Here is a 27,965-nt window from a genome sequence, read left to right as displayed (position 1 = left end):
TTTTACTCAATTCAGACATTCATTTATTAACTACTAGGTTTGATTTTTTTAGTGCAACAATAAGGCAACATTAAAAAGAGCATTGAAATAGAAACTTTGCATATGTGTAAAGGTAGTAAGTTTATAAAAGACACATCAGTGCTTCCTAAAAAGACAGCCTAGATGCAATATCATAAAATTACATAGAGGTGAAGAACAATTCACTATTTTTAACAATTGCTTTTCTATATAAAAAGGTAAATCTAGTTGTAGTCAGATCTTTGAAGAAAAAAACCTGGAAAAATTGCTATGGCTGTATGGGACAAGGAAGATAAGAAAAATATATATTTGTCTAAGCTTAAATAAAAAGATCCACACTTTTTTGTCAAAACAGTTCATCTCTGTCCAAAATGTATTTCTTCCTTTATAGTACAGGATTAAAAGACAAGATAAATGTTTACAAGGTAAAGAAATAATTTACAAGAAAATATCTTCTGACAGCTTTTCAGTGAAAATATTGTTTTGTAACATTCAAAAATGACATACAACACAACCAAAAAAACAAAACAAAACAGTGAACTAAAAAAAAAAAAATCCAAACATATAAATAAATGAAATATTGTGTAGGCAACAGGGCTCATGCTGAAGGCTAGTATGAAATAACAGTGTGCAATCTACTTGGAAAACAGCTCTAGTGTACATATTAACAAGCCCAATCATGGGCTGCAGCAAATCAGTTGTATCACTGCCATCTGTTCCCATTTCTAGAACTTTGCCTTGATTAAATCACTCCTACCCCATTTTATTCATACTTTTGCTTCAGAAATATAATACACACACAAAAGGTATCTATTTCATCATAGGGATAAGATAGTACGTACCTCTCTGCTGATATAACTTGAAAAATCTTCCTTGTCAAATCATTGACAGTTCAGTAAATATGCAATGATCTTATTAGTTCTTTAGCTAAGCATGTTTTAACTCACGCTACTAGTTTTTTGATCACAGTGCACAGAATCCATAGCTAAACAATTAGGTGGCTTTCAACATGAAGGTTACTTATAATCCCAATATACTTAAAACTTTTCATAGGCTCTATCATGCATCTAACTTTTCTTGTGGCAGGGGTATAAGTTTCCTGATACAATCTTTTGCCAGCAATGGATACACCAAAGCCGTCAAGAAATTCATATTATTGCACAATACATGAAGACCTGGAATTCTTCCAAAAGTTAAAAAAAAAACTGAAGTCTGACATTTTCTGACACCTGCATTATTACCGTATGACTAAGAAAAGCATGTCAGTAGCATGGCCTGAACCAGCGATCAACATGTGCCCAGAATGCACACTAGTAAAAATGCAGTCCAAGGAAGTAGTCTTCATTGCCTATTTGTCACTTCCAGTCAGGAGATGAAAGTTCAAAGAGTGAATAATCAAAGTGCTCATTTTCTCAGTAGGACTATCTTCTGTTAGGAGAATCACAAAATGGTGACATCAACAAGTGTCATCTTTAAAGCAAAACAAAAAAATAATATGTAGTATACTGTATTGATAACCAAAATCTTCAAAGATCTTTAATGCATGAATACCAACTAACAATACATGTGGTAACACAGATTAACATATGTGACTTGTCTGTTCTATAAACATTTTTAATTTATTGTACACTTTGCCTTCTTTGACATAGAACACTATCCTTTAAATAAAAACAATTCTATCCATTCTATAGATTTGATATCCAGTAGTAACAGGATACCACTGATGGTAATTATTCCACAAGTATTCTACACAGATTGGTTCATTTGTCCCACGACTGTCTACTATCATGGAAGTGACTTTCCACAGTCCTAGGCATAGGTCTTTCCAAACTAAACCTGCTACTAGAGTTGCCAAGGACTGAACCTGGGACTTTCCACATATATTGCATGTGCTCTAGCACTGAGCTATAGCTGTAACTGGGGATGTACGGATTCCCCACCTTCCGTTCTGGTGGGGAATCTGCCCGGGGGGGCCGCAATCCGCCCCCCCCCCGAATCCTCCGGAGCAGCTCCACTCCGCGAGGATTCTGCGGAGCTGCCCAGCTTGAGGGAGGCTTACCTGGATCCATTCGCCTCCACGCCGATCGCCATTTTTCTTTAAAAAATGGCGATCGGCAGGATGTGGCCATAGACTTATATGCAAAATAGAGCTGGCCTGGAATGGGAAGGGGAGTCTGGAACGATCTATGGACACATAGACTTATACGCAAGATTCACAGCTCTATTTTGCGTATAACTCTATGGGCACATCCTGCCGATTGCCATTTTTTAAAGAAAAATGGCCATCAGCGTGGAGGTGAACAGCTCCGGTTAAGCCTCAAGCAGCTGAATGCCATTCCGTCCAGAATCCTCCTGGAGCGGAGGTAAGTGGGGCCGTTCCGCCAAGGATTCCAGAGTCTCATTTGAATCCGTGGTGGATTTCTCTGACATCCCTAGCTGTAACCCACATAATGTGCTCAGTAAGGCAAATCTAAACCCAGTTGTTTGCAAGCAGTTGAGATGCATTGAGTTGTATTGCTTATTAGTGAATATTATTAAGAAACTCAGTATTTAAAATTTATACAGGTAGTTTTGCAATTTATCTTGTTCATTCCGCAGAACATTTCTTCAAGATAAAATACTTACCATGATACCACCATTTTGTTTTCTTTGGATTCTTGTTACATGTTCTTACATAAAATGAATTATCTGGTGGTCGTCTCTGTAATAAAGAAGATTCAACAAATCAATATATTAAATATAGGCCGCATATATGCAAGAAAAAAAGTCATTTTAAAAAATGCATTAATACAATGGGCAAGGTTGGAGTTCATTTGCTTTTCCTTTTTTCTGAGACTTTGTTGATTTGCAATATTTTTAACCTCCCTTCAACATTTTATTATTTCTTGTCTTAAGTGCTGGACTTTTACCACAGCTCGGACAAAGGTGCGCAAAAGATGGCTTGCATCGTACCCTACATCAAACAACCTCCCTGCTCCGTCTGAGGGAAAATAAACTTCCTCTGAGTTAGTTTTGCTGTAGGAAAATGATATGAAGACATCTAGTGGCAACATGCCCACATTGCAAGCCAAATTCTAAGAGAACTGTATGATCCCAAAGTTTGAACCTTTGTTTCTTTTGTGCCTGTTTAATGAAACACAGTACAAGCCCAGAGGAATTAAGCATGAAGACCGTCCATCCACAGAAGCTTTTTATCTAGAAGAGAACTGCATGTTGGAAGCAGACATGCCTTTGTTGTACCTTAAGTAGCAGTCTGCGGCAGAATCAACACCCAAGGGTGAATTTTTCAAACAAAGGAAGTTTGATTTTCCAGGGAAAAAACCCCTTTGAATTTACTGGCAAGAAATTCCTCTTCCAACTATACCCCTTGTGTAAAGAACCACACACTACTAACATTGCATTTTGCCCCCATAGGTAATGAGAATTATGGCAGACTTAGTTGTAAACTTCACCTGGTTTTGAAACTTAAGTCTGCTATGCTTGCTTAATGTGCTTTTGCATGTGTTCCTTTTAAATCTAGATCAGAAGTGTCCCAGCACAGACAACATAGCATACAAGTGTTCACTTATGAAGAAACGTTACAACATTTGGGGGGGGGGGGGGTTAGCTTAGAAAAAAGGCAAGTAAGGCAGGGCATGACAGAAGTACAGAAATATAATGAATAAAATTATGCATAGTGTAGAGAAAATAGATAGGGAGACATTTTTCTTTGTCTTATATAAAAATAGAACTCAGGGTCATCCAATGCAGCTGAATGCTGGGAAATTCAGGACAGACAAAAGGAAGTACTTCTTTACATAGCACATAGTCAAAACTATAGAATTCACTACTACAAGATGTAGTAATGGCCATCAAGTTGGATAGCTTTAAAAGGGGATTAGATAAATTGATGGAAGATAAGCCTATCAATGGCAAGCAGTAATGATGGCCAAATATAACCACCAGTACCAGAGTCTGTATGCCTCTCAATAACAATTGCTTAGGGGTGGGAGGGTGCTATTGCACACAAACTTAAAGCAATTTCAAAGAAAGGTAACAATACAAAATTGCTGAAGTACAATTCATCAAGGGATTCAACTCTGAATAGGGACAAAGGTTTCATCACAGTACATATGTTAACTGGCTCACCATTCCAATGATATCTGTGTTACCACCCAACAACGTTTTGTGAATGTTAAGATATCTATCACTGTCTGTACTTTTTGTATTTCAGTTCCTTCTAACAACACAATGTACATTTCCCACCTTCTCCAGCATCTGTATATGCATCTGACAATTTGAAGTTAACATTTCATGCACCTCAGGAAGTGGGCAGTGTCCATGAAAGCTTATGCCATAATGTTAGTCTTTAAGGTACCACAAGACTCTTCATTGTTTTTGCTGCAACAGACTAAAACAGCTACCCCTCTGGAAAGAACTAATTCAGTAACCTGAATTCATATATGCCCTATGCAATCCTAATGTTTATTTTTACTGCATAAGCAAAATAAATTTCTTTGTTCTACTCAAAACATTTATCCTTGTATAAACTAACTCACCTAATAGAAGATAACATTTACAAATGAACAATGACTTGACCTTCAGTTCTAGCATTCCACTCTCTTACCTTAGAGTTGTCAGACTATTTGGCATCCTTAGAAAGGATATTTTAATAAGTATCAGTAAAACCTCAGCTTTAGAATAGGAGATCTTCTTTCTATCACTTACTGTTTATTTATTTCATTTCTATACTGCCCAATAGCCAAAGCTCTCTGGGTGGTTCACAAAAATTAAAACCACAAAGCGCAGCATAAAACAATATAAAATATGAATGCTTAAAACCACATATAACAGTACAACCAGAATAAAACCTAGCAGCAATGCAGAGATTTAAAATACAGATTTAAAACACCAAAGCTAAAATGCTTTCTGAAGTCTTACCTTTTCTTTGCAGCTGGAAAGCATGCTAATAATGCTAAGACAAACTGATTGCACTGAAAGAGCTGGAGACCAGTCTTCTGTTAGAATAGATAAACAGATATGACCATTGCTATAAACATGAGGATGAACAGGAATATTTTCACCAGTAAACATGACCTAAAAAGAAAACAAAAATGCAATTAACATTTTATTGACATAATATTTCAAAAAGCATATAACATCAGTTATAAAATATTAAATATTAATAGGAAAAGATATAGTGGATCCAGACTTATTCATACCTAGAGTAGACTCACTGAAATCAATGGGACATGTTAGTCATGATTAGGGATGGGGGAGAATCTCTCCCCGAAACTTCGGGGGGCCGAGTGCCAACGTGTTTGGCCCCCCAAAGTAGTTTCGGGGAGAAATTCTCCGCCCCCCCCCCCCCCCGGATGGGACTTACCTTTCCCGAATGTCCCTCCCGGAGGCGGTTCGTCAGGTCTTCGACAGGGGCAGAGGCGGCAGCCGGTCTTTTGACCGGCTGCCGCCACCACCATTCCAATAAAAGTTAAAAAAAAAACAAAAAACCGCCCCCGTGATAGGCTACGTGACGATTAACGTAGCCTATCACGGCTAGATTTGCAAAGTCAGCTGTGATAGGCTACGTAAATCGTCACATAGCCTATCACGGGTGACTTAAAAAAAAAAAAAAGCGCGTACGGCTAATGGCGGCCCCCATAGGGAGCCGCCATTCACGTTCCTTATTTGGTCACTGTAGTCTACATAAAGATTACGTAGACTACGGCGAAAATAAGGGCAACGCTATTTGCATTGCCCTTATTTTCGCCGTAGTCTACGTAAAGATTTACGTAGACTACAGCGACCAAATAAGGAACGCGAATGGCGGCTCCCTATGGGGGCCGCCATTTGCGTATGCGCTTTTTTTTTTTTTAAGTCACCCGTGATAGGCTACGTGACGATTTACGTAGCCTATCACGGCTGACTTTGCAGATCTAGCCGTGATAGGCTACGTTAATCGTCACGTAGCCTATCACGGGGGCGTTTTGTTTGTTTTTTTAACTTTTTATTTCGCGGTCGGGCGAGGCGCCTTCTCCCCAGCCTGAATTTCGGCCGGGCGAGGCAGGAAGCCTCCCCCCCGGCCTGAATTTCGGCCGGGTGAGGCGGGAAGCCTCCCCCCCCAGCCTGAACTTCGGGGGGAGCAGCGAAGTGCCTCCCCCCCACCGCGAAGCAAGCTGCGAGGCCAGGTAAGTGGCTTTCGTGCACTCCTAGTCATGATTAAATCTGGATCCAACCCATTGCCTATAACACGTTTATATTTTATAACAGCCATTACACAATTCTTTAGTTTACTGATCCGAAATCTATAGTCCATGAAAATATATCATTTCAATCCAACTAAACAGACTTGTTGTTTACCAATTTCGAAAACACACACACACACACACACACACACACAGTATTAATCACATTCTACTTTCTCTATATTGTAGTATACTGATCAGACTATTGCAATACACTCCACATGGGGTTGCCTTTGGGGATCTTTTACCTGCTACCACCTAATTATTGTGAGTTCTTTCTTGTTCCCACAATACCTAGTTCCTGTAATTTCCATTATTTGGTCTCAAATTCCAATACATTTGTATCAGTGAACAAACCCATCACATAAGCATCATGTCTGCTCTTCATTTGTTTTTCTAAAGCCACACTGTCAACAGTTTGATGATGTGTTAGTGTCAAATGCCAACATGTGAATTTAAAGTAATTTTCAGTGACGTTGTCATTTTCATAGGAAGTTGCCTGATACGAAGTTAGACAACTGGTCCATCTAACTCACTAGTGGCTCTCCTGGGTTTATGAGAGCCCATGTCATGTAGAGGTTAGAGTGTCTGACTAGGGCTGGACCCAAGTTCAAATCCCCATTCAGCCACGAAGCTGAATGACCTTGCGCCACTGAGTTATCTTGTTTTAACCTACCTCATAAAGTTCTTGTAAGGATAAGGTAGGGCAAGCGGCCAATTAATGGACATCAACTGTTGTGGGAAAAGGGTTAGGTTTTAGCACAGTATCTTGTGGAACAGACAAATAAGGCAGGCAATTCAAATTAAATGGGACAATGGAGTTAGATTAGCGCCTAAAGCGTTTTATAACACTTAACAGTCCAGTTGTTGCAGGAGAACTTTAAAGTCATAGCTCCATTCTTTCATCATAAGACCAATCACTTGCCTTATTTCTGTCACCACACTATTAAAAGCCTAAATAAGACTTTCAGGCCAATTTTATCTAATAAAAAGTGCACTAATTACATACATAAAACATAGGAAGCAGAAGCAAGCCACCTATAATAGAGACACTGGAAAGAAAACTTCAAGTTTTTAGTGCTTAGGTCTTAAGATACATGTATTTTCACAAAAATATAAACAAGTCATAGAAGACACACAGTATTTTTAGGTTTGGCCAACCATATTACTTATAACTTTAATCCAGCCTGTACTAGTTCGGTGAGCAATGTTCAAGTCACAGACACATAGCCAAAGTTCCTCTGAGCACAAAGAAGGAGACATATCTTTACTTGTAAAGAGATGAGAATGTGCTATATGTGATATAGCCCACAATCTGCTGCTGTGACCAGAAATTACACTGAAAGGACTAGGGGGGATAATTAGGTGTTAGATCTATGGTTAAACTATTCTTACTTATTTATTTGATTTATACCATGCCTTTCTGCCAAAAATGGCACCCAAGGCAGCTTACAAAATAATTTAAAATAAAATAAAACATATTAAAATACAATAAAACATAACAGTCACAGAATAAAAACAGAACCCAACCCACAGACCCCCTTGCTGTTCTCTGAACAACTAAAGGTCGAGTTCTAATCAATCTATATTCAACATTTACCATACAAACATTTTAAAATTTAAGCTAAACATATGACTGTGTAAATTACCTGAGGAGAGTCAAATGGATAACGACTACTGAATTTAAATAGCAGTTGAAATTTCTCCCCTTCATATAATGTTCCAGAAGCACCTTCCATGTCTACAATCCACCTTTGGAAATAAAATGGATTACAAATGTGAGAAGACTGATTGTCTTCTTGCTTTAACAGACGCAATCCAGAACATAAAACGGGCATGGTTGCATGGCACAACAGCCCATCACGGGGTAATTTACCTGCGAGGAGCTGCAGTGCATCCCAGCCGCCATGATGAATATGTAACCCTTGGCCAGGGGTTGCTGTGGCTTGTTGCGTTCTGAACCCAGGCAGAGGGAGTTATTGGAGGGTTAAAAATCCACGCTAAATCCTAAAACAGACTGTGAATGTGAGGGTTGCTCAGACCATACGACAAGCCATAGCAACCCCCAGCCAGGACTTGCATATTCATAATGGTGGCTGGCATGTGCCACAGCGCTCCAAGGGTTATTTAACCATGGTGAACTGTCGCGTCATCTGAACCAGGTCAATGAATAACTCAACATAGCAGGTTTTGACAATGGTTTGCAAAGGGCTTTTCCCCACGATAAATCTCAGTGTTTTAAAAGCAGTTTTTCGTATTGTATGGAGATCTGATGATTACATTAAAACAACAACAACAACAACAACAACAACAGAAAGGGTCTCTCTGCATACCCTCAGGTCCTTGGCCATGTCTAAAGAAATCTCTGAATTGTACTTCCAGGCTGCAATCCTATTCCCACTTACCTGGGAATAAACCCTATTGAATTCATTGGGATTTCTTAGTAGGCATGTATAGGATTGCACAGTCAGTCTACTATCTCCTACCAGTCTACTATCTCCTATCTCCAGCTGAAGTTTGCCTGACATATTAGAGAAACCTGTAATATAATTCAGGCCATTACCAATTATGAGTTTCTAACAGCAGCCAATACTGGAGGAGCTAAACAGAGTTGCTCCAGTATTGGCTTCAGAGAACTAAAAAAACAGGGGTTACCCTGCCTGGTTATTCAATTCCAGTTCAAGCAATAACAAACTGATTTTCTTTATTAGCAAATCTTGATCGGCTAGTGGTCCTGTTGAGTCCTTGGTCACTGCATGGAATGAGGGGAGGACATCATTCCACTGCATGGAATGAGGGGACGACATAAAATCAATTAATATGATTGCTCCCAAATGTTCTCAAGCAAATTGTAGAGCCCGGTCAGTTCCTTGGTATTCTGAGGAACAGAAGGCTATGAAACAACTAGGCTGACAATTAAAGCGCAAATGGCAGAAAACGTACAGTGAATATGACTGAACGAAAGTGACAGCCCATTATTGGGCCTCCTTTGTGGGGATGATGGCAGGGAAGAAGTCATACTTCTCTACCACCATTGCATCTGCACAACGCTGACTAGTAGAATGGGTGGTATCCTCTCAAATCCAGGTAGTTTTGGAAGATACTGATTAGTTGGACCTATTTGGTTCAGAAACAGCCTTGGTCATGCTGGTGGATGACTTAAGCTGGGAAATGAACTGGGGCAGTGCGACCCTACTAATTCTCCTGGACCTCTCAGTGGCTTTCGATACCATCAATCATGAATCTTTCTAGACTAGGGGTGGGCAAATTTGGGAGGGCAATTTCTGCACCCTGTGAAAAAGCAAAAAGCAAAGCAAAGCAAAAGCAAAGTAACAAACAATACCACAGCACTACAGAATGCTATAAGGATTAAGTTTAGTTTATGTCCAAGCTAAAATTAACCCTTTTGGCACTCAGTAACTGCTATGGAAGCCTTTTTTCTTTTCTTTTTTGGTAAACAAAAAACAAATTTTGGGGGCAGCAGGGAGGCAGTGGATGGTGGTGGGGGCCACACCAGGGGGTGGCAGTGGCCAAATATCTTCTAGAATGCCTAGCTGGGCTGAGGGAGCATGATATTATGATGGCTCTGATCCCACATGACTGGTCGCTCTCAAAAGGTAGTGCTGAGGGACTTTTGCTCTGTCCCATGGCCTTTGGGGTACCCACTTGTCCCCTATGCTAGTTAACATCTACATAAATCCACTGGAAGAAGTCATCTGGAGGTTTAGTCTACAGTATCACCACTATGCAGGTGATGCAACAGTTCTACCTTCGTTTTCCACCTATTAATCCTAGGAAGGCTGTGGAACTTTTGAATAAGTGCTTGGAGTGGTTATGGGATAGATAGAAGCTGAAGTTTAATCCAGACAAGACAGAAGTACTTTACTGATCTGGACAGAAGGATTCAACTGGTTTTGATGAAGTTGCATCTCCCCCTGAAGGACCGAGTCTATAGCTTGGAGATCCTTCTGGCTTCATTGCTGACTGTGGAAGCAAAGGCAGTGATAGTAGCCAGGAGTGCCTTTTACCAAACTGTTGTTACATCAGCTGTGACCCTACCTAGAGAAAGCGGACCTAGCCTCAGTTACAGCCAGTTGACTAGGTATACCCAGACTAGACTACTGTAATGCACTCTACATGGAACTACCTTTGAAGATGACTTGGAAATTTCAGCTGGTACAGAATGTGGATGCCTGTGCACTTCTTGGAGCTAGATGGCCAGATCATATTACACCAATTCTGTACAAGCTACACTGGTTGCCAGTGCATTTCTGGGCCCAATTCAAAATGCTGGTGTTGATGTTTAAAGGCCTAAATGGTTTGGGTCCAGGTTATTTGCAAGACTGTCTACACCCTACGTACCTGTCCGTGCTTTATGATAATCTTTGGAGGCCCTACCTACTGGCCCACCACCAAGTACGGTTGGTGGGCACTAAAAAGAGGGCCTTTTCAGTGGCTTCCTGTACTGTACGGAAATGGCTGCTTTTAAGAGGACTTTAAAAATATATCTGTTCTCTCTGGCTCTTAACTGAAAAGGTTTTATGGTATTTGCTGCTCTTAAATATTTAAAATTGTATTTTATTTTGACTTTGTTCAGTTGTTAAGTCGTGTCCGTCTCTTTGTGACCCCATGGACCATAGCACGCCAGGCCTTCCTGTCCTCCGCTCTCTCCCAGAGTGTGCTCAAGTTCATATTCCTCACATTGGTGATGCTATCTAGCCATCTTATCCTCTGCCGTCCCCTTCTCCTTTTCCCTTCGATCTTTCCTAGCATCAGGGTCTTTTCCAGGGAGTGTTCTCTTCGCATTAGGTGGCCAAAATATTTGAGCTTCAGTATCTGGCCTTCCAATGAGTACTCAGGGTTGATTTCCTTTAGGATGGACTGATTTGACCTCCTTGCACTCCAGGGGACTCGTCAGAGTCTTCTCCAGCACCACAGTTTGAAAGCATCAATTCTTCAGCGCTCAGCCTTCCTTAGAGTCCAGCTCTCACAGCCATACGTTGCTTCTGGGAAAACCATAGCTTTGATTATATGAATCTTTGTCGACAAGGTGATGTCTCTGCTTCTTACTATGTGTCTAGGTTTGCCATAGCTTTCCTCCCAGGGAGCAAGCCTCTTTTAATTTAATGGCTACAGTCTTAAAGCTGTTTAAATTTTAGGGTGCATTTATAATTTTATATTGAATTTTACTGTTTTATATTGTAAGGCACCTTGGGAAGACCATCATCTTGAAAGTCAGCTAAGATATATATTAATTTTTTAAAAATCCTTTTGGCAAGTTGCTATTGACAGAACCTATTCTCGCTGAAGTTGATGCTTTTTAAAAACTCAGGTATACTATTATGTCAAAACAGTCCATCTACGGTGCAGAGGTAAGCTTTAAAATTTCTTGCTCTGTGCTTATCAAGACCCCTACTGCTCCTCACTTGCCCACCTCTATGCCATTCCATAACATATACTGCAAAAATTCTACAACGCTTCTTATACTAGGTTCAGTATAAAGGGACTTCTGATTTCTCTCCTCCGAGCACACCACATGCCACCCCAAACGTGCTCTGGAGAGTCCCCCAACCATCCAGAGTAGACTTTGTGGGTAGGAGGGCTGCAGGGCGAAGAGGAATTTTTTCCACTCACAATGTGCATGGACATGATTGGATTTCACCTAATGTATCTTTTTCTTTTCTGACACTAAATACTCTATGGCTCCTAGAGGCCATATGCTAGTCCTCATAAGACTGTTTTCTGATTTTTTTGTCCCCTTTCTTTTTCAATTGTTATGTTTCGTACTTCTGCATACCAGGGGGTTCACTCAAGCATACTGATACCTCACTCCTACCTCTCAGCAGCCCCATTTTGGCACCAATCCTGTTGGCAGTCAACTATCAGAGTTAGCTATTAAAAGGAATGAGATGTTTAAAGTTTTCTCTTAAATTACTACCGATAATTTTATACATATCCTAATGATGCAGTTGAGGAACATGGCTGGCAGCAACAGTAAAGACAAGACATAGAACTGTATCCACCGCACAAGAATTAGAACCCATATTTAAATACCAATATCCTGTATTCATACAACCTTATGCATATTTATGTAGAATTAACTCCTACTTTGTTCAATAGAACTTACTTCCAAATAGGTGTGCACAGAATTGCACTTAGTAATTTTTGTACCAGTTTTATTGTGTCCTTTTATTGTTTTATAATCCTCTCACTTATACTTAAAACAATATTGATCTACTTTATAATGTTATCAGACGTTTCTGCTAGTATACAATATGGCAGCCTTTTAACAGGGGCAAGCACTTAGGAAAAGATTATACCTATACTGACTGCAATCCTCTTTGAACACAATTCAAAGTGCATGTTAAAACATTTCTCACTTTTCAGCCCAAAGGTTTCTCAATGCAGAATGAAAATGCATACTAACACTTATTTAGAGTAGTTAAAACAAAAAAGAGACAGCAAAGAGCTCCAAAACAATATCTCCTAACTGGGGGAATGGGTATTAAAATGGCAAATGTGGTTCAATATAAGAAAGTTTAAAGTGATGCAGATTGGAGAAACATCACATATAAGCTAACAGGGTAACTGACTGGGAAAGGTATCTTGTGTCTATGATAGATAACCTGATGAAAATGTCAACCAAGTGTGCAGGTGCTGTAAAAATGGCAAATTCCATGTTGGAGATAATTAGGAAAGGAATTGAAAATAAAACTTGCTAATATAACGCCTTTATGCAAATCTACATGTGACCACACTTGGAAATGGTGTAGTCTGCAGCAACTATCCTATGAGGAACAGTTGCAACGTTTTGAGGCTTTTTAGCTTAGAAAAAAGGCAAGAAAGGAAGGCATGATAGAGGTGTATAAAATTATGCATGGTGTGCAAGAAGTGGATAGGGAGATTCTCTCTCTCTCAATACTAGATCTAACAGCCATCCAGTGACATTGAATGGTGGGAGATTCAAGACAAACAAAAGGAAGTATTTTTTCACACAGCACATAGTCAAACTAAAGAATTCTCTACCAAAAGATGTAATGTGTTCGCCAACTTGGATGACTTTAAAAGGGGATTACACAAGGTCATGGAGGCTATCAGTGGCTACTAGTCATCATGGCTATATATTACCTCCACTATTAGAGGCAGTATGCCTCTGGGTACTAGTTGCTGGAGAACATGAATGGGAGGTTGCTATTGCAATTATGTCCTGCTTGCGGGCTTCCCATAGGGGTCTGTCTGTCCACTTTGGGAATAGAATGCTGTATTAGATAGGCCTTTGGTCTGACCCAGAAGGGCTCTCCTTATATTCTTACGCCCTTACGCATATCTCAACCAATACTCACCTAATTCAAAATTTCTGACTGCTACCTATTCTGGATCATTTATAGAGGAAGTATACGAAAAGAGGTTAATTATAACATTTTGCATTGATTTTAATGTACCATTTATCTTTTTAAGAGCCCCTACTGAAGTAGGAGTCATATCTGAAACTGAATTAAGTTTTTCTCCCTTCCCATTTTTAGTTTTTACACATACAAGCAACATATACAAGTAACATATAATTATACAATAAAGGGGGGATGGGAGGAGTGGTGAATAGGTAAAGAAAAACCTAAGTAATGGTGCACATTACTGTGGAAGTAAATGGTCTATAGTCAAAGTTTTGTTTAACAAATTCTAAGCAATGGAGTAGATCCAGATTTAGTCATAGCTTAAAGTAGATCCACTGAAATAAATGGGACTTAAGCTAGTTGTGATTTCAGTGGGTCTAATCTCAGTATGACTAAGACTTGGTTTGCATGATCGAACAACATGGAAACTCTGGGCAGGGGTTCCCAACAGTGCTCACGGGGACTTCCAATAGTGTCCACAAAGCTGTCCACTCCCTGTACCCTTCAATTTTTTTGTTTTTAAATAGAAGCTTGAAAAATGATAGGGTAGCCTACTTTCTTTCCCTTTCTAGCCTTGCTCTCTCTCTCTTCTCTACCCCTCCGACTTGTTATTTCTCCCTCCTTCCCAGCCTCTAGCCTTATGATTTCTCTTTTCCATCCTGACCTCTTTAGCTAACTTTTGACTAGCCAGGCCCTGCACAGCAGCCATTATGTGACTTACCATATCCTCTGTGGGAGCCATTTTGTGGTGGTGCCCACAGCAGTTTCTCAAACTCCCAAATGTGCCCATGGGTGCAAAAAGGTTGAGGACCCTTGCTCTGGGTTGTATAGGGGTAAACAACTCAGAGTTTCTGGGTTCATATGTCATGAACGGGGCATTCTTGGGTTGTTCATTGAAAGTAGAAGTGGTGAGCAGGCGGGAGGCAGTGCACTTGCTTCAATATACCCCGCCAATTCCTGGGTTAAACAACCCAGGAATCAGCCATGATGTGAAAACTGGGTCACAATCTGGATCTAACCCAATATTTCAAATTTGGCACCCTGCCCCCAGCATACCCACACACTGTGGGTTCCCTAGGTCACAGCCTCCTTTGCATGTCTACCTCACTCCACTGAAGCCAGCACCACAAAACATCCGCCCCTAGGCTGTGTGATATATTTTCCCACAGCCCCACTTTCGATTTCCTTTTCCCCCAAAAGCAAGGAACTCATATGCCCACACAAATTTCTTGTGTACAAACAAACAAAAAACACTCCTGCTTAACTACAGAGAAAAACTTTTCTTGCCCAAGGATTCGTTTGTGCTAGGACTCAGCAGGGATAAACTTTGGAATGTTTTCCATACTAAGTTTTAAGTTCTGGAATGTGTGAAGTGACCACATGGCAAAATGCAATTCTCTTACTGAACGACTACATCTTATCTGTGGTGCCCCTTTTTTCCTGATGTATTTCAGAACTAATTGAACTGCTAATGTTTTTAGGATTGGCGATCAAAACAGTTTTTCTGCCAAGGGGCTGCAGACCTCCTCCAGTATTGAGGGTGAGGAGATAAACTGCTTTACTTGTTAAGAAAGTTTCCTTCAGAAAGAGTTTGTCAAGTTGTGTCAGAAATAAATGATGCGGTTTTTCTATACAATTATTTGTTTTTCTGCATATTTTGCTATTGACTACATAAAATTCTGCATGATTGGTTATGTATTACATTATGTTGTATCAAGTCTATTCTGTGCACCCCCATCCACCCCTCTTAGAATTAAGGATCTAGCCATACAGGATATGTGGCATGACTTTTGCTCAGGCATGAGTCCCAGCACCTCTCTTTAGAAATTAAACATTGCACCCTTTACTAGCATAATGTGCAGAGAACACAGTTATCCTCCACAAAATCTACTCTTGCTTTCCCCCTTTCCCCCCTGAATCCAGCTCTGGGAACTGCACATGCAGCTCTGAGTCCTCAATGCAATGATCCACCAAGGGATCTATCTTCCTCAGTCAGGGTGAACTTAAGTTACATTTTAATACACAATTACAATTGGGGCCCTTAAAGCAGATATTAAATGCTAGGTATGTAAAAGCAATAAAAGCTAGTGACATGCAGATTTGATGGTCCAGTTCTAAAATTACATTATACTAGCCAGGGGTCAAAGTACTGTTTTTTTATTCCTATTCATTTTGATTTATTTTTCAACTGAAGTAGAAGCAAAGCACCAGCTTATGGAAATACAGTCTAATTTACTCGCATTTATTATATGACTATGTTAGCCACCTGGGAGCTTTTAAACTGAAGGACAACATGTATTCTTAAAAACAAAACAAAACAACGACTGAATTTGACCATAAGTGGAAAAAGCCTCAAATATCAACTGCAGTCTGTCAGCTACCAGTGTAATGTATTACAACCAGCAGCTAAGACAGTTCAGAGTCCAGCAAATAAAGAAATAAATACACCAATGCCAGCAGAAGAGGTGGATGGTAACAAAGTGGTTCTCACGATTTTTGGTGGGGATTGGGCAAGCAGATAAGTAAAGGGTAAGGGAACAAAGCCTTGTGGGAGAGGACAAGCCTGAAAACAGTAACAGCACACTAGAAGTGGTTTTTTTTTTCTTCCCTCAGAATTCTGGCTCTTTCATTTGTTGCCTGGATTCTACCCCAGCCAGCTCAAGAGTTATAGAAGTAAACTTTGGGAGTAACAAAACAAGGCCAACTGTGTAAACCGCATACTAATTATCTATCAGTATACTACACCACATTTATAAATATAATTAATGTACATGCATATATCAGAAATTGTATTTTTTACTTTTTGTAAGCAATACATTATCCAGAAAACGCCCCCATCATGCCCATTTTCAATTTCAGCTAGAAAAGAAGTTATGAAAATGTAGACACTCACTGTGTAATTGAATTTTGTACACTCTTTTCATTCAAGGTCATTCCTGGTGGTGGGTCATTTTGTAAAGCCAATAGCTCTTTCTGTAGTCTCTTCTATAACACAAAGAATTTTTAAAATACTTCATAAAGTATATATTCCTTAAACTTCCTACTTTCTAGTACACATCACTGCTAAGCAACACACAATGTTGCCCAACAACATGCTATTTACACCTTAAAACATAAATAAAAATACTCCTTTTATTTTAAAAGAGCCAAAATGACATTGTATTATTTCTAAGCCACTACTGATCTTTAGTTTTGTGTCTTGTGTGGCACTTCAGTTTCTAGAAAGAACTCCTCATATACTGAGAAGTAGGCCAAGTTCCTTTTCTTGGTACTATGAATCCTAGATACTGGTGCAACACTAATGTTAAGTTGTAGCAGTAATATTCAAAGATATAAGCCGCCTTCTCAAAACATGAAATTAGCTTATATATTCAAAAACATAATTGTTGGGATCCAGAGAACTAGAGCACTAGTTCCTCACAGCCAATAGGACTTGGGGCTTGCATTCCCAAATAGCAGCCACCCATGCCATATAGGAAACCACTTTAGAAACAGAAGGGACTGCCGTTTCTAAGAAACTACCTTTGAAACCTTTAAAAACCTTTTAAGGCACTTTGGAATGCCTTAAATATGACTTTAGATTCTAAATATCTGGAGATTCTCCTTTTTGACCTCTAATTTATCCCTCAGATGGACCATCTTCAAAAATCTCTTTGCCACAATGAGCACTGGATTTTTTTTTTTAAATTACAATTAATCTTAAGGACTCTACCAATAGTTTGGAGACCATACAGAGCAGCCTCAATGAACATCTACTGAGCATTCATAAGTTAAGTTGAAAGCACAATTTCTTTATTAATTTCATCTGCCCCTAATATTAGTTATGCCAAATAACTGTGCACGTGTACAGTACAGCTTCAAAAAGATTAATATCCAAGATGATTTACATTCTTTCAGGCTATAATCTTGTGCATACTTACTTGGGGGTAAGCCCCACTGAATATAGAAAGACTTACTTCTGAGTAAACACGCACAGGATCAGGCAATTAATGTGGTGAAGTCACCAGGAAGTGATTTCCGCACATCAATTTCATAAGCTGCATGAATGCACTCTTATTGGTGCAAACTGGTATGTACAATGTTCAGTGCCAAAGCAAACAGTTGAAGACTATGATTGGGTAAAAGTAATGTGAAATTGGGTGAAATTGATATCTTTTTCCTTACACATAATTGAAAAAAAAAAGAAGTATCTGGGTGTTTTTCAGTGGTCATCCAATGATTCAGTATAGCTGATACATGAGTTAACATGCATGAAGAAAAAACTAAACAGTTCAAGCATGAAATATGCAACTGCATCACAGACAGTGATACAGAAACCTAGAAGTATGAGGGAATCCAAAAAGAAGAGGCAGGGGTGGGGGTAAGAGAGAGATGCAAAACAACTTCATAAATACTGGTGTTTCAGCTTCACTTAAAAGAGCAGGAAGCCTAAAGCAGCATGAAAACATTCTTCATAGACACTGCCCTTGATCCTTCTCCTACTAGGAGATTATAGGGGGGAAAGCAGTGAAATCTGAGCCACCACCACAGCATGACTAGATGCAAATAAAGTTGCTGGATGTGCCTGATCTCGTCTGATCTCGTAAGCTAAGCAGGGTCAGCGCTGGTTAGTCTTCGGATGGGAGACCGCCTGGGAATCAGGCTTCCTGCAATGAGCAGGGGGTTGGACTTGATGGTCTTGTAGACCCCTTCCAACCCTACGATTCTATGAAATGAAGAGTTCTGCATAGTGAAGCGGAAAAAAAAGCTCACCAATCACAGCTGGCATAGTAAGTAATCACTAACTATAACTGAACATACAATGATTCTGTTCATTTCAGGTACAAGCTCTTAATTATGGAAAGGCACTGTGAATTATCTGACAATTAAGCGAACATTGGCATTTTCAAAGATCTCAAAACACAACTGCAATTTCATACAGTGAGTATTTTCACATAATTTAGATTAGGGGTGAAGAACCTCAGGCCCGGGGGCCAAATCCAGCCCTCCTGGGGTCTCAATCAGAATATCCAGGGTTCCCCCGATGGCTAATTAGTAGGCTATTAGCAAAAAGAACATTTTAAAAAAGGAAATAAGCAAGATGAATTACTACAGGTGTCTGTAAAAGACAAATCTATTATAAAACTACTGGGCCATAATGAATTGTACAAAACTACGTCAGCCTTCAAATGCAAAGGCAGTAACTATAAGGTTAATTGAAGAGGATACTAAAAGTTATTTTGTTATGTATTATTCCTCAGTCCACCCCACAGGATATCCGTCTTATTGTCTGGACTTAATCTACTACATTCCACATACTTTATTATTAATAAATCCTCATTACTTTCAAATGTAAAACAATTAAGACACAATCCATTCCCATATAATGGTACAGCATCCATGTGTGAATAGGCTGTTGTAGGGCTCAGAGTTCTATTTACCTACCTTAGCACATGAACACAGGCAGCACAACAGGCCATTATAGCGAATGGGAGATCTGTGAATGTCTGACATAGATCCCAATCCCCCTTTCCCTTCCTTGGTTAAGTTATTCATCCTCAGAAATTCAAGTAGCCTGCTTCAGCAGAAGGCAAGGATTGAACAGGGTACGGGAGACGCCCAGTCTTCCCATTTCCTGGACTACCCAAGCATACTGTTAGCAAGTGTTCATGCAGGGGGAGGGGTGAAAGAGACAGGCTCTGCTGAGTGCTATGGAGATCCCTTCACATGGGCATTGTGTACTTATGTAGGGCAATGGTTGGAATGCCAAGTTTCAGAAGAATAGGTGCAGGGAGCCTTGTGCAAGAGCAACTGTCAGTTTTGGGGGTTTCCAAAAAAAAGAGAAAAAGGATGTGCTTATCCCTCTATGGGTTTTTTGTAGGGGATTGTTATGAAAATGACATACAGTGTAGAGGTAGCCCTAGTTAAGAAGCTTGCAAAATTTCAGAAAGATAGCTTTTTTCATGGGAGGAGAGTGTTCGAATTGGGGGGGGGGGAGTGATTCACTTTCCTTTATTCCCTGTGTGGGATTTGGGGGAAGCAGTTTGTATGAAAATGGCATGTCATAGAGATATCTCTATGAAAGAAACCTGCAAAAATTCAGAAGGATGGGTGCTTCATTCAGAAGGATATGATGAATGAAAAACAGTTTAAGACTTTTTTTGTTTTGTGCTCAGTTGGCATCAAAGTCACAGAAAGTGCAATAGGACAGGGGTACATGATGGAAGTGGAGTATACAGAGGCAGAAGGACATGAACATCCCGCATTTCCCAAAGAAGCAACCAACGCTCCACTCTCCCAGGTCCCATAGATTCCACCAAACTTCTTTTAACAATCCTGCTCTTGTGAGAAAGAACTAGCAAGGAGCTAGTTCTGATACCATCAACCTTGGTATGCTCCCGGATCGATTCCGTGGGATGGGTATTGGAGGTACTGTGTTAGTGTGGTTCCAGTCCTATTTCAGAAAACAACATTGGGTGACTATTCCTCGGCCCCTTGGCAACTGAGCTACAGGGTTCTGCAGGGTACCACCTCGTTCCCCAGTGCTGTTTAACATCTATATGAAACCGCTGGGAGCGGTCATTAGGGGATTTGGAGCCAAATACCATCAGTATGCTAATGACATGCAGCTCTATCTCCCTGAGACATCTGAACTAGGAGAGGCTGTGCAAGTCTTGGATCAGTGCCTAGACTCAGTAATGGGATGGATGAGGGCCAATAAACTGAAGCTGAATCCTGGCAAGATGATTGCCCTGTGGGTGAGTGGTTCCCAAGTCTGGGAGATAGGATCATTGCCTGTTCATCAGGTTTGTAGTCTGGGAGTACTCCAAGATCCAACACTGTCGTTGGAGGGCCAAGTGCCTGTGGTGGCTTGGAGTGCCCTTTACCACCTTTGGCTGGTTCACCAGCTACAGCCTCTCCCGGACAGGGACAGCTTGGCCACGGTGGTACAGGCATTAGCAACCTCAAGACTGGGTTACCGCAATACGCTCTATGTGAGGCTCCCCTCAAGGCTGGTCCGGAAACTGGAGCTGGTGCACAACACAGCAGCTTGGCTGTTATCCTTTGTTATCGGGATCTGCCCCTTTTCAGCATGCAACTCCTTTGCTGAAGGAACCACACTGGCTGTCTCTTTACTACTGGGCCAGGTTTAAGGTTTTAGTGCTAGCCTACAAAGCCCTAAACAACTTGGGACCAGGATACCTTCTCCCTTACCAACCTGCCCAGTCGCTGAGGTTATCAGAAGACATGTTCCTGGTGATTCCACATGGGCTCATGGCCTGATTGGAGTCCACCAGGAAAAACGCCTTCAGTGTGATGGCCCCCTTACTATGGAATTCCCTGTCTTTGGAGGTCAGGCAGGCACCAATGTTGTGTTGCTTTCAGCACCTCTTGAAAACATTGCTATTCCTTCCTCGAGTGACAAGAGGCAGTTTATTAAACTTGGTTTTATCAGAACTATGTTTCTTCTTAAAAAAATAAAATTTTAAAATGGTGTTTTTACTCTTTATTCTATTTATTGACTTATTACATTTATATCCTGCCTTTTTTCCTCTGTAAGGAACCCAAGGCAGCATACATAATCCTCCTCCTCTCCATTTTATCCCCACAACAACAACCCTATGAGGTAGGTTGGGCTGAAAGTCTGTGACTGGCCCAAAGTCACCCAGTTAGCTTCCATGGCCGAGCTGGGACTAGAACCCAGATCTCCCGACTCCCAGTCCAACGCCCTAGCCACTACACCACACTGGCTCTCATCCCATTTGCTGTTCACCGCTCCGAGGTCTTTGGATGTGGAGCAGTATACAAATACTGTAAATAAATAAGAGCTGCCATATATTCAACTTCCTTCCCCCAAAGCATTGGGATTGGAGAGTCTTGGTAAAACTATTCACTGTGATTCATCCTCTTTCATGCTCCAGGAGATCAGAAGCAATCACTTCTTATTTTAAATAAACTACAATTCCTTGTAATAGTCAAACTCAGGGAAATGTGGTTTATTAAATTATGGTTTCAGGACAAGCCATGATCTGAAAACACTGACTCTGCTTGTTCTCACTAATCATTATTTAAGCAAATCAATACTCAAGAGTCTGGGTGTCACAGGAAACTGGGGTTTCTTTAAACTTGGCAGCAAAACCTTCTGATCTCCTTTTCATGAGCACAAAAGAGGTGCAGGAGAGCTCATTCCCATTCCAGGAAACCATAGTTTCCCATAGCATCTATACTGTGTCTAAACCTATTTGATTTCACAAGACAACGTAAATATCAATTAGTGTTTTCTCTCAAGAATGGATTAGACTTTTTACACATATCCCAATCCTAAACTGTATCAACAACACAAACGCAAAAACATTTAGGACTGTGCTAGTATATTATACAACATAGTATTTGGTTAGCATTTCATGCTGCTAAGATGTGTCACCAGTATTTTAAGCCATTTCCCTGCAGATGTGTTTGATAAAAGGATATATAACAGATGCTTTTTAATGACACAGTTAAGGTCAAGAGATTATTTGCCCTAGGCCATCTAGCAAGCTTCATGGCAATTTGTACCAATGTACTCATCCACTGCCCCCAAATTAGCCCACTTCCTCCTTAGAAGGCAACTTCCAGTGCTAGTAGTAGTAGTAAAATAGATTATGAAACACACACTAGAGCTACTATTTAAACTGCTAGATTTTTTAAAATCTTCGATTATTACACTTGCTTAGTGCAATTCATGCATGTAATGCAAGATTTTTTTTTAAAGTTTCATCCTCTTCTAGGTAGTTAAACTGATATAGTTTAGAAAATGTGACAATTTCCAAAGGAGTCGCTCTGTTAGCCTCATGCAGCAAAAACAGAGTCTTGTAGCACCTTAAAGACTAACAAATTTATTCTGACATTAGCTTCTGTGGACTATAGCCAACTTCATCAGATGCATGAAATGTTATTGAGAGTTTCAGGTTTATAGACAGTACATATGGTGGTGGGGAGGGGGAAAGAATTGTAAACAGTGAGGTCAGAAGAAAATTCATGTAGAAAGTACTGAGAGTGGTCTTTCACAAAACAGTTGCTGCTGATAACAGAAACATTCTGGTACTAGATAAACCAACTGGTACACGTACTGTGATAAAAATCCTTTATCCCTACTGAAGCCCTTGGCGATGGCGCCATTTCTGATGTCAGATTTGTGTTCATCTATTATTTTCCTCAGAAGTTGGCCTGTTTTGCCCTATGTAGAATGAAGAAGGGTACTGCTGACAGAAGAGGGAAAAATATCACATTGGAAGATAAGCAAGTATATGAACCTCTGACGTTATATGTGATATTACTAGCTCCTGTAATAGTGTTGCCAGATATACTGTTAGCAAGTATAGGCTTACCACTCAAGGCCAGTGAGAGGGAAGTGTCATTGCCCAGGATGGGCTGTAGATCACTGATATGTTTGAGTGGTTTAGGTTGGAACTGTAGCGACCTCAAGTGGTGTTCTGTTTTCTCTTTTTGTTACAGGGTACCAGTATGTCCTTGTCAATCTGGCTGTTTTTTTCACTTTGTTGGGTAGATATTTTAGTCTGAGGAATGCCTGATTTAAATACCTAGTGCCAGGATGTTTGTATTATCAGAAGTAATTGTTTTATGAATGACCACTGTTCATAATGTGACTGTGTCTCTCAGTACTTTCTGCATTTAATTCTCTTCTGACCTTACTGTTTACAATTCTTCCCCTGTGCCCCCCAACACAGACACACACACACACACAACATTCAAATAGCACCCCCCCGAACTGTAAATCTGAAACATGCATCTGATGAAGTGGACTATAGAGAAAGCTTATGACAAATACATTAGGCTTTAAGAAGCCACAAAACCCTCTATAGAAAATGTAGAATACAATAAGGTACATAACTTTTACTAATTTCCCTCTTTGGGAAATGTATTGCTACTAAATAACTAAATTACAAATATACAATTGTTATAATGTTTTGTTCTATGACTCCTTCACTAAGAGAGCAATCCTATGGCCACTAGACAGTGGCTAGACGGCCATAGGATATGCTGTTTTCCGGGAACCTATCTTGGAGCCCACGCTCAGAGGTCGGTTCCTGGAGAACTGACCTGCTCCCATCCCCTGCGCATGCCTTAGAGGCAGCGTGGAACAGCCCCATCCTCCGCGCTTGCAAGAGGAGCATGGAGCGACTGGAAAGGGGCATGGCTGGGGGCGTTCTGTGTGTTGTACAGCAGCCTCCTTCCCTACTCCGTCCTCCCGCAGCTACACAGCCGCAATCAGCTGTCTAGCCGAAAAAGCAGGGCAGGAGAAGCGCGGAGGGAACGATCTCCTCTGTGCTTCTCCTGCCCTGCTTTGGATAGGCAGTCGCCTCCAAGTTCAGAGGTGGCCACCTATCTAGATAGGATTGCTCCCTAAGTGAATAGAATCTCTATTCCAAGTAGTCAAGAGTGCTCCATAATGTTATACAGATACATACACTGGAAATAAACAATGTTTGATCCATTCCCTTGATTCTCTGATCAAATTGCCTAGGGGAAAAAAGGAATCCCTAGCATAATATCTGAAAGTTTAATAAATACCCTTGGTAGAACAGCATGTACAATAAGAAACAAGAACTACAATGGGTTCCACCAATGTCAGAAAGTTACCAAGAAAAAGATGAAGGAACTAATACAACACAATTTCTACCTTGAGTAAAAGATTCTTTCAGTAGTACTTTTGCAGTCACAGAACTGAGAACCTTACATGCTTTCTGACAGTGCAATCCTCTAGATGTATACTAAGTACTATGCCCCAATGGGACTGAAGCCTTATTGCATAGTGTGAATACTAAATAACTAAGGGCACAATCCTATGTTGGCTGGGGAATGCTGGGAGTTGTAGGATTTTTTTCTGTCTAAACATGGATAGGATTGCGCTCTAAATAAAATAACTAAATAAAAGTTAGAAGCTGTACAGCAGAGAAAAAAGAAAATCCAAAAAAACATTTGGTTGTCTTTATGTGCTTTCTATGTTCCACAAGTCACTGTTATAGCTTGTGCATTTTAAAAGCAATATCCTCCCACTGCTTCAATGCAATTTTGTAAGTCAGCCTTCTAAAATGTCAGCACATTAAATAAAACCAGACTGGAGATTCAGACTGTAGATAAACAAGTTTCTTAGACTTCTGTCCATCAATCTGTTCAAAACTGTGAAGGCCTGGAAACCCCCCACCCCGGAAAAATCGGAAAATCCATTTTTTCCAAGAACCATGTTTTTTCCCCCGAAAATTGGAAAAATTGAACAGCTTTAGATTATGAAATATTTTCTTTTAGAATTTAGGACAAAGTATTTTTATATTGTTACCCAGCCTTTACTTCCCACAAAATGATTTCTAAAACCTACGTAATAAGAACACTTTTTAGAAAGACTAGAGATGTAAAATGTCTGGAAATAATGAAGCCATGGGGGGAAACGTTTTTTTAATCCTCTCTGTAAGATTCCCAGAATAGTTACTTCTTTCATTCCTTATTAAAATTATTGATCTAAAGAATATTTTACTGATGGACATTTATGCTCAGTTTCCCAACATGTGAGTAGAGTCACCGCTGTGTATTCTTGACAGTTTGGATTTTGTTCTATAGATTCCTGTGATTCTGATGTTGTAGCAATCATTTCATGTAGTTCTAATCTAATCAGACAACAATTACAAATGTACTAACCGTGTTTACTTTTAAAAGATGAAAATTTTATGAGCAAACTAAGTTATACTTAAAATAACTTTAGGAATAGAAAGGCTGCCTAAAGCAGCCCTCTGGATGTTTTCGAGTACAGTGCCTAGCATTCCTGACCACTGGCCATGCTGCCTGAGACTGATGGGAGCTGAAGTCCAAAATATCTGGAAGGCACCAGGTTGGGGAAGGCTGTTTACAAATCTAAAGAGCTAAGAGCTAAAAAATATTGCTAATTTTTCAGGCCCCCCCCCATTTGTTCTTTCTGACCCCCCCCCCCCCCCGGGAAAAAATGTTTTTTTTCCATGGCCTCAATTTCCAGAAAATTTACATCTCTAGATGTTAAATGTTTTTAATGTTTTATTCAGTATTGTTCTAAATAAGGTACGCACATCTCATGCCCCAAGGTGTGCATGAAGCCTCCCCCAAGGCCTTATTTGTGCCCCCCAAGGGACTTGTGATCCTCCATGCTGCTGCTGAATTCCCTCCCCCAGCAATCTTGCTACAGGTAGCTATTTCCTTGCTGGTGTCAGCAGTGAGGAAGAGTAATCTATATCGGGATCACTGGGGGAGGGGGTGAAGAGAAATCTCTCCATGCCACCCACAGTAATCCTCATACTGATCATGTATTCCCCACTGCTACTAGCAGTGATGAATTATCTGTATCAGGATCCCTGGGATGTGTGTGCTCACATGTGTGTATATGCACGTGTGCTCGTATGTTTGGCCCCTGACCCCCAAGCCTGCATCACATCTAATCCTCAGGCCCAAAAGACTGTGCACTCCTGCTCTCAAAAGTTAAAAGTACATTTATTTATTTATACACTTGCATGTTGTGTTTTTACTCTGGGCCATTTCACACGACATGAAAGCCCATCGTGGGTTAATTTACCTGTAAAGAGCTTTAGTGCGTCCCAGCCACCATTATGAATATGGAAGCCCCGGCCAGGTTCTGCAGTGGCTTGTTATGTTGGCCAAACTCCGACAGTGGGGGTTATTTGATTAAACATGGTCCATTTTAAGGTTACACAAGTGTTGTTTAACCCTCAAATAGCCCCCACCCAGGCTGGGGCTTGCATATTCATAATGGCAGCTGGCATGCACCATGCCACCTCAAGAGTTAATTAACCCACAGTGGGCTGTCATGTTGTCAAAATTAGATCTATATAAACCAAAAGCAGGTTACAGAAAATTTAATCACATCCACAGCAGATTCCAGATGTCTGGTTTGACAATTTTTCATAATTAATATCCTATTTGATTATGTATTTTACTTGTTTTAGGTTACTTCTAATCTTTTAACATTAATTTTAAGTGGAAGCCAGAATATCACACACTGCTGATTTTAAAAGCTACAGGAACTCTTTGGTACCTTAAAAATGTTTGTACTTGATCTCCATGGTATAAGTCTTTAAAAAATATTCTAGGAAAAACAGTAGATAGGTGTTATTTATTTATTCATGCAATTTATATTTTATTTATTAATTCATTTATCTAGCATCTTTCCTAAAGTGTTTCACGTACATTATTTCAATAACATTATCTCAGTAACCTTTACAATATATAAGATAGAGGAGTATGGGTGGGGACAAACTGGGGGAGTATTTGGCCAAGGTGATATTTCAACTGGAGTTTTCACCGCTTTCAAACCTCATTCTCAATCTGAAGTCTAGGGCAGGGGCGGGCAGACGGTAGGCCAAGATCTACCGGTACATCACTGGATAATTTGCTGCAGATCGCTGGATTACTAACAACGGTTCTAACTACCAAAAGTAAAACTAAAGGCTCCCCACCACCACCACCACAAATACGCTATTAGAATCCCCGATCAGTAGTAGTTTGCATGTAGATCTGTACTTGTATATGCAGGTCATCACATTCCAGCGTGTGGCACAATGAGTGAGTGAGGCTGTCATTTTGAGTCTCACTCCAGCTCCACCAGCCACTACTTTGAACTTGGCTCAGTTGGTGGAAGTTGGGGTTCTAGAGAAGTAAAAACGAAGAGTAGATTCCACAAGCCTGACGTCTGCCCACACCTAGCCTGCCCAGGAGACCAGACACAGTAGGGTAAAAACCCAAAGCAACTGAGAGAGAAAGGCTGGCCTGAAGTGGCGACTGCATGGCTACTGCCACTCCTACTGAAACAAAACACACAATGACGAATGTTTGAAAGAATGGGAGGAGGGCACTGAGAAGACTTGCCACATTTCCTGACTCTGAGTGGCCCCCCGTGGCCTACAAACCCTGTCACATGCACACCCCTCAGGCCCTTCGCAGCAACCCTACATGGAAAAGGTCTGTGAAGAGAAGAAGTTCCAGACTAATGAGGAGAAAACGCGCGCGCGCGCACACGCACACACGGAACCAGAGGGGCGAGCAGACCTGTCACGGCAAGCAGGCCCGCGTAGCGCCTCTTCCCACATCCACCGCCAGCCAACCCAGGCCAAGCCGTGCCCCAGCCCGGAGCCGCACCTAAGGAAGAGCCGGGCCGCCACGCACCTGCTCTCCTTCCTGGTCCGAGCCCGGCGCGGCCTCGCCCCCGCCCGCGCCCCGGGGGGAGAAGGCGACCTCCTTTCTGCCTCCTCTGTCGTCCCCTCCTCGGCCGGGCGAGGGACGGGAGGTTTCCGGTGGCCGCTCCCCGTCAGCCCCT

The 27,965-nt window shown here is 40.8% G+C and overlaps 1 protein-coding gene across 1 annotated transcript; it reads right to left on the bottom strand.

Annotated features, from left to right (window-relative positions):
- On the bottom strand, positions 1 to 27,923 carry UBE2W (ubiquitin conjugating enzyme E2 W). Its single transcript, XM_084849274.1, has 6 exons — positions 27,815 to 27,923; positions 16,527 to 16,618; positions 7,892 to 7,994; positions 4,939 to 5,094; positions 2,644 to 2,719; positions 1 to 1,446 (listed from the first exon to the last, which is right to left on the bottom strand). The coding sequence occupies exons 2-6, from the start codon at positions 16,565 to 16,567 to the stop codon at positions 1,367 to 1,369; spliced, it is 456 nt and encodes a 151-aa protein (XP_084705400.1). The 5' UTR covers positions 16,568 to 16,618; positions 27,815 to 27,923; the 3' UTR covers positions 1 to 1,366.
- Positions 27,924 to 27,965: the final 42 nt, after the last annotated feature.

The sequence above is a fragment of the Heloderma suspectum genome, chromosome 4, assembly GCF_057233095.1.
Source record: "Heloderma suspectum isolate Gila_16-S chromosome 4, 16-S_ref, whole genome shotgun sequence".
NCBI classification, from domain to species: domain Eukaryota; kingdom Metazoa; phylum Chordata; class Lepidosauria; order Squamata; family Helodermatidae; genus Heloderma; species Heloderma suspectum.
The sequence above is the reverse complement of the archived record's forward strand: the minus strand, read 5'-3'. Positions and strand labels throughout refer to the sequence as shown.